This window comes from Melanostigma gelatinosum (assembly GCF_949748355.1).
Source record: "Melanostigma gelatinosum genome assembly, chromosome: 2".
NCBI classification, from domain to species: domain Eukaryota; kingdom Metazoa; phylum Chordata; class Actinopteri; order Perciformes; family Zoarcidae; genus Melanostigma; species Melanostigma gelatinosum.
This window is the reverse complement of record NC_136635.1, coordinates 12049778-12057911: the sequence shown is the minus strand read 5'-3', so window position 1 is coordinate 12057911 and position 8134 is coordinate 12049778. Positions and strand designations below refer to the sequence as shown.

Here is an 8134-nt window from a genome sequence, read left to right as displayed (position 1 = left end):
CTGGTGCAGCATGGCATTGGAACAAGCAACCTCGGGAATGAACAGTTTCCCTATGAACGGCAGAGGTTTTAAGCTAGGTGTCGCCATCTAGTGGCAGCAGAAATGTAAACCCTACCTTATGTCTTTATCCTCTAAAATAAAAACACACATCCAGGTGACAAGTTGTCACAATTACTTTTATTGTAAAGGTGATATTATTCCAAAATATGAATATATTAGAGGAACAGAGATAAAGAAAAGGAGGAGAAGACATATAGAAAACATCTACACAAGACTTTGGTAAGAATCTTGGGACACATTCTTATCAAAACATTCCACAGCAAAAAATAACAACATTTTTTAACAATGCTCCAAATCATATAGAGCTCAATGTGCATCTACATGTACGACAATATAGCTGGGTGAAAAGCCAACTGGGGATTTGTGTCCTAGAAACAACTGAGCAATTTAAAGGCGTATAAAACACTGGAATGGCTGTGCTTTAAAGTCTGGAATATACTGTACTACTGAAGGAAACCACAAGATATAACAGTTCTTTATCTTATTATTAAATCAATTTATATTTCATAATCATAGTTTTCAAGATATATTATACCACAACACGTTTACAGTAATCTTGCGAAAGAACTAGTTTAAAAGCACAGAAGAATCAGCCTCGTGTAAATCCAGAGTTCTCCAGCGAGTTTCCAGTTTTAATTTGATCCCGACCTGAGCTCTGGATTTAACCAAGACAGCTTCAAGCATGTGCCGTTTCAGCCCTGAACAGAGTGCATTGGATCATTGTGCGACAGTGTGCTGTGCCCTGTCCTGTTCCCATCCCCATAGTCATCCCTCCCTCCCTTCAACATCTCCCCCCTTCCCTTACTCCTTCCTAGCAGGGTTGCACATTACAAGCCCTGATCTCCTTCCTGTCCTTGCAGCTGGACAGCTGGGCAGTCTTAAACCTCTGCTTAACTGTCATGAGTCGTTCTTGAATACCTCCACCACACAGCTTGGTACAATCAGTCCAACTCGACCATGGCCTCATTTTACACCCTAAAGATTGAAACCAAGGAAAAGGAAAACAGGGAGATCATCACAATAATGCTTCTCTCAACATATTTATAATTATCTGTGTGGCATTATAGTTCTTAATTTAAGGGGGGAATACCAACCTGGATGCTCTGAGGTGACCTCAGCTCTGCCCTGTTTGCTCCTCCTCTTCTCACGCTGCTCCTTGCGTCGCTTCTTCTCGTCACTGTTGGCTTGTCCTCGGTTGCACTTCCTGATCTTACACTTCTTCCTCTGGATGGTCTCGGGACACGTGTCTCCTCCAAACTGAGACTCAAGCTTTACGATGCGTGTCCGGATCGTATGACCCTTCCCACAGGACTTATTGCACTCGGACCACTCAGTCCACTCTGACATGACACAGTCTATGGCTGAGGAGACAAATTTCAAGAAAAACAAAGTGGTTTTAGACGAAGATGTGACAGAGTAGAAAACAGACATGAGAGTACAGCAACTTCTGAGGAGATAGATAGATAGATTCAGTGTTCAGTGTACTGTATTGTCATGGATTATATATGAATCCATGTCGAGGTAATACAGTGCATTTAATCTTAAATTATACAGTGATACAACAGAGACAAATGTTCGTTTGCCAGGGGCTGGGATTTGATTTCACATGGCTCTGATGTAGCGTCATCATCACTGCTGTAAACCTATAAGCAAAAATAAATACATACATTATATATGAACAACTGTGAGTCCTAAAACCACATGGATTTACACACAAAGAGACATTGTTTCCAAACTATCTCAAACGCCTTTCAATTCATTTTACTGAGGTCTTACAGCTCTGACTAACCTCAAAATCTTTGCTTATCTTCATCACATTTTCTTTGTAAATATTTCATAAACGTTAGATTTCTGATGTAAAACTTGTATGTCATATTCAGTGCACTCCTGCAAATCCTTTCATGCATTGAAGTTTGAATTAAAGCTTGAATATGAATACAGCACATTTACTCAACCTGCATCAGCAGTGTATGTATCCGCATAAAAGGACCAGGTTGCATATCAAAGATGAATGATCTTAAATGACCATGAATTATAAATGTACAGTATGTGGGTGTGCAGATAAATACTTACGACACTCTGGTAGCATACACTTCTCCACCTGTTCTAACTCCTCTGTACACTCTCCCAGCTCCACGGGGGACTTAAGCATACGCTGTCGTGTCCTCGAACCCTTTCCGCAAGTCACACTGCAGTCGCTCCAGTCAGACCACGGAGTCAGCATGCAGGGGATTGTGTCTGCACACAACAGGAGTCACAGTAACGCAAATGAATCAACTCATTTCTTTTAAAAGAAAAAGCGCATCATGAATAGTAGCAGCAAAACAGCACCTGGCATTTTAACCATGAAGGACAAGGGGACTAAAGCTGATTCAAAAGTTGTATTGTTCTGAGTTCATTGTTTAAGAGTTAAATCTGAATGAAAATCTTGTATGATTAAAGTTCAAAGAGTTGCTAAAGGAATACTAAATGTAAGACTGTCTCACCAGTGCTCCACAAGGATCTACAGCTACTGGCCCCTTGTGCCTGGTTGCTTAATGAGGCAAAAGTGAAGGAGGTGTCAGGTTAGTTGTGGTCCTGAAAATGTTGCTACTCACGGCATTCTGGCATCATGCACTTCTCCACTTCTAACACCTCTGCCCCACAAATGGAGCCATCTGCAGGAGGCATCTTCACCATGCGCTCTCTCCTCTTCATGCCCAGACCGCAAGTGGCACTGCAGATATCCCATTCGCCCCACTCTGTAACCAGACAACTGCTGGGAGCTACGGCCAAGAGGGAAAGACGAGGCACAGTAAACCTACAATGCTACATTATGGTATGAAGTGATACACTTGGCAGGGGGAAAGGGAAAACTCACAGCATTCCTCGTTGACCACACAGTTTTCTGTCTCATCTGTGGGCAGGGTGCAGACTGAGCCATCATCAGGGAACTGCTTCGCATAACGCTCCCGGGAACGTGTGCCCATCCCGCAGGACAAACTACAGGGAGACCAGGTGATCCACTCTGACAACATACAGGTTGAAGCATCTGAGAGTCAAATGACAAAGAGGAAGATGTCAGCAAGCTTTAACTGAGGATTTCAAGGCACAGGAAACTCAAAACAGTGAATTTGTAGTTTAATAGTTGTTAATTATGTGTGTTGTCTTGCTATTGGCTCATCACTCTGGTTCTCTTAACAGAGGCAATAACCATAACATTTCAATACAAATCTCAAAGATTAAAAATGCTCATTAAGGTGCTCGGTGGACGTTAAATCTCTAGAAATCATCAGCTACCACATGGACGCAGTTACTCACAGTCTTGAGATAATTACTCACCCTCATCACTGCATCCAGGCCCCATGCAAGGCTCAAAATCCTGGGTGTGGGGGCAGGGCACACTAAGGTCCAATTGGGCCTTTAGCATCCTCTGTCTCATCCGCTTGCCCTTTTCACAAGTGGCCGAACTGCAGGCCGACCACGGAGACCAGTTGGAGTAAATACACGTCTCAGGGGTATCATCTGCAAGATGGCAAAGGGGATAAAGACACTATAATAACCCTACACTATGCTTTTAATCTTGTATGAGAGACACAGAGAGACAGACAGAGACACAGACAGACGGAGAGAGGTAGGGAGAGAGAGAGAAATGGGAGCAGGATCTAGACCTTCGTCTTTCTCCTCCTGGGCAATGTCTGCTACAATGTCATCCACATTGTCCGGCACAACGTTGCACTGTTCGCCCTGTGGACACACAGAAACACAGTGATGTTGGGACAGACACCAGCAGTCTGTAGGTTCTCTGTTGTTTTGGTTTTCTGTTTGCTCTGTCTAAATCCTTCTGTTTGTTCCTAATAGCTATATGAAAGATTGACAGCCTGCAAATGAGATGGTCGGCATAATGATCTTAATTGTGGTATCAAACAAACAGGGAAAGTACTGTATAAGAATGAAGTCCATGCATTCTGTTATTCTGCAAGTGTAAACTGAGTATGTGTGCATGTGTGTAAGTAAATGATGACGAATGGGATCATGGAATTAACTCCCCACAGCTGCCTCTAGATGCCACTGAAGGACTGCTAACCTTTTATCCCTCTCTGGTTTGAAGCCAGAGTTCCATGGGAATGTTTCAGTTCAGTTTCATACATGTTTTAATTATCTTTTTTCAGCTTTGTGTCATTTGTATTTGCTTCAGAAGAATTGACACTGGTGATGACTGGTCAAGATATTACACATCAGGGCGGCACTTTTCTGTATGTCGTGACACCACTCTCTTTCAACCATCAAATAAAGTCATAAAATACCCAACAGTTAATCGTCAAAATAAATTGAAATATCACCTGCACATTACCTACTCCTGTCTACAACTACTAAAACACATACAATTGATAACATAAATGACTTTTCAGCGAGCTTAAATCTCTTTTTTCTTTAATTGGGAAAGCAGCAAACAAACGTGTCGACAGGTGTCCCAATGATTTTCTTTTCACCTTGTGAAACACTACTCCCACACCACAAATACAGGGAGTTACATCAAGCATTGATCAATTGCTGTATTGATGGACAGCATTGAACTCACCGTTGTACCTGCTGAACAGTGACACAGACAATGGAATGGTGTCTCTCCCCTCCTCTCTGTCTCTGCTTTAGAGGTTTTTAAATAATATACGTCTATAAACTTCAAATACTTCAAAACAACGGCAGATAGTAAAAGATGCCAGTTATATTTTTATTGTATTCTAATTTGGTTGATTAATCAATGTAGCATGGAATCACATGTGTTAAGAGTGAACTAAGCAGGCAAAGTATGTGAAGAGGAGGTGCAGATCACCTCCAAATACAGCAATAAAGCGATCCGTTTTTTTAAATGTGCTGTGAAACAAAGGGGCTTATGACTGGGTCACTATACTGCCTTCTCCAGCTATGTACAACACAATTCAAGTATTGTTAGTATTTCATTATTGTTAGCAATCGCAATACTGTATGATTACCTTTATGCTACAATGATGCAATTGCTTGCAATTATGATCATTATCCTACAAAAGAAACAGAGTATATATGTTTGCATCAAAAGCTGACGGGTAAAACAGACGAACCTTTCTGGCAATGCGTTCCACCATCACCCTGGCCACTGGAGTGATGGCGCCCCCTTCAGGGTCGTAGAAAGGGCTTTGTGGATGATCCAGACTGGTCAGCGGACGGATCTTGTCCTGGTGCTCAATGGGCTTGTTGGGAGACTAAAAGAAGCAGACAGAAAGACAGAAGAAGAGAAAAAAACACACACAAAGCTGTGGATCTTTGGGATTTCAAAAATAACAGTGTCAGGATTTTATTTTTTTTAAATCCATTACAATGACCACAAAGTCATTCAAAGTTACTCAAAGCAGAAGTCACATAAAGGACTAGTCACAAAGTTGGAAGGAGCGCTGTATTGTACACGGAAGATGCTGTTATTAGTCAACAGCAAAGGTCTGCCAGCATGGGGTTGATAGAAGCACCACCACCAGAGGCTGTCTGGCGGCAGAAGACCAGCTCATCCTTCAACCCCCTCTGAGACCAAACCGAAAGAAAAAAACAGCAGTTCTGTTTGTGTTTGTGGGAGAGAGGTAGATAGGGAGAAGGGTAATGAGAGGTCACTAATTAAAAGATACAGAAAAAGTAATGGCACAGAGAATGGATCTCATTACTCTGCTATGGGCCTGTGCCTTTAACAATTTTGTAACGGAGAGCCAAATTCCCATCTCACTTCAAGAATAACCTTTGTTCCACTGTCCTCTGCTGCAAAATGTTTGGAAAGAGGGTTTATTTCATCATTAATCTTTAAAAAAAAAGATATGGTAATATTTGTTTAATTGGCATCCAATACGTACATCTTTGTAGATGTTACATGCCATTACATCTTTATGTTATAAAGAATTGTGTATGAGGACAGAAAGAGCATTAGAGTGGATACCTGAGATTCAGTTTACTCTATACCAGGTGCTACAGACTATCTGGATTACTTTGATCCTGAAGAAAACATAAAAGTCTGATGATTCTCTTTTTGTGGATTTATGATCATTTATTTGCCTTGATGGATAATATCGGGGATAATATCGTAGATTAAAGATGTAATGTGTTCATCTTTGATTGAGATATGAAGAAAGTGTGATTTAAAAGTACCAAAATTGCTTTCGTGAGTTATGTGTCATGGCTGCTGCTGCAGCTCCATCTGCTGACTGTGTTGATGAAATGACCAAATCAACTGGTCATACTACAATAACTAACTTCCTGTTCTTGTCCCTTACCAGTGGTGTATAAAGTACTCAAAAGCCATACTTGAGTAAAAGTAAGAATTATGAAGTTTATTCTTTTAAGTGCTGTGGCACCATGACCAAGGACATGAGCTGTGTTGAACATAATTGGGTTGGCTGTGATCCATTCAGGAGCAACAATGTTCAACATAATATATTGTACATAAGTATACTTTTGCATCTACTATGAACTTATCATCATAATTCTCCGAAAAGCAATATGACACTATGAAGGAGTTGTAACAGTGTGTTTATAAGTATGCTCATTCTGACGAGAGGATGTAGAGGTCAATGCATAATATTATGTTCAGCAAAAAATATCCACTTGATGCATCAGGTCAGTGTTTTGAGAAAGGCCTTGTAAACTCCTATGGGCCTGATTTGAACACAACAGACAAAGGTTTTGCTCAAGCTGAATCTGCAATTGGGCGACTGCTACATCATAACTCCATCTGATCATCCACAACATGACTCAAATATCAAAACATGATCAATGCTAAAGCAGCACCGAAAGTAACAACCCAGTCATTACTTGAAACTGAAACATGTCCTGTTCATCTTCAAAAGACAATTCTATTAGAATGTAAAGAAGTTACATTTTATGAGAATGTAACTTCTTTACATTCTAATATAATGTAAAGAAGCTACATTGTATAGAATATTAGAATGTAAAGAAGTTACATTCTCATACAATGTAACTTCTTTACATTCTAATACAATGTAAAGAAGTTACATTCTAATACAATGTAACTTCTTTACATTATATTAGAATGTAAAGAAGTTACTGCCTTACGAAGGCAGTAAGGGTGATTTACAGAACAGCAGAGTAAGGGATGTATTAAGTGCATAAAGATGAGAGGTAGACCTATGACCTATCAGAGTGAACCTCACCGTGACTGAATAAGTGTTCATTCAAATGGTGAAGTTGGTCATGTAAAGACAACAACAATAATCATTCAGTTTAGTGAGTAGTTGTCAAAAGCAACTGAAGTTTATGTCTTCAAAACTATGGATGGAGGACAAAAGGACAAAAACAAATATTTATGTTGATTCGGACATCATCATTTCCTCTAAGGGTGATGTAGGTGGATGTCATTTCAGGCCATGTATATCACGTGTCAAACTCAAGGCCCGCGGGCCGAATCCGGCCCGCCACGTCATTTTATGTGGCCCGTGAATTCGCCAGCAAAAATAAAATATATATATATATATATATATATATTAAAACGATCACAACAGGTGGACAGGAGAGGCAACAGCCCGAAAAGCGGTTTTCCAACAATTGATTGAGTTGAAAAAGATTGACAAATAATCCCAAAATGTCCACGAAGAGAAAAATTGATGCAGAGGGAAGAAAATGTAATGAAAGATGGGAAAGCGAATACATGTTTGTGCTTCAAGGAGAGAAACGGGTCTGTCTTCTGTGTTAGGAGGCGTGTCGGTGATGAAGGATACAATTCACGACGTCGGCATTTTAACACCAAACACGGAGCTAAATTTAGCCTCCAAGAAAAACACCAAATTGTCCAAGAATTAAAAGGCAGACTGCAATCACAGCAGAATATATTTACACAGCTACAGCCCAGTGCATGCTGAAGGTATGTGAGCAGAGCTCCGACCAGATACAGACTTTTACAAACGTCAGTTTGTGAAGAAACACCATCGCAGACCGAGTTCATGAACTAGCAGCAATCTAACAACACAGCTAGCTAAGAGACGAGCAGGTACTTGTGTTTTTAATTATCTGTTGATGAAAGCACAGACAACACGGATACAGAGCATCTATCCATGTTCATCAG

At 40.6% G+C, this 8134-nt stretch overlaps 1 protein-coding gene across 1 annotated transcript in view; it reads right to left on the bottom strand.

Annotated features, from left to right (window-relative positions):
- Positions 1 to 870: 870 nt before the first annotated feature.
- Positions 871 to 8134, bottom strand: part of spon1a (spondin 1a) — a 53314-nt gene continuing 46050 nt past the window's right edge. Inside the window, exons 9-16 of the mRNA XM_079295161.1 lie at positions 5139 to 5279; positions 3711 to 3786; positions 3382 to 3564; positions 2921 to 3091; positions 2658 to 2825; positions 2134 to 2298; positions 1155 to 1421; positions 871 to 1035 (exon numbers count right to left, since the gene is read on the bottom strand). Of these exons, the coding sequence (XP_079151287.1) occupies positions 872 to 1035; positions 1155 to 1421; positions 2134 to 2298; positions 2658 to 2825; positions 2921 to 3091; positions 3382 to 3564; positions 3711 to 3786; positions 5139 to 5279 (1335 nt within the window). The 3' untranslated portion in view covers position 871. The remainder of the gene's footprint in view (positions 1036 to 1154; positions 1422 to 2133; positions 2299 to 2657; positions 2826 to 2920; positions 3092 to 3381; positions 3565 to 3710; positions 3787 to 5138; positions 5280 to 8134) is intronic.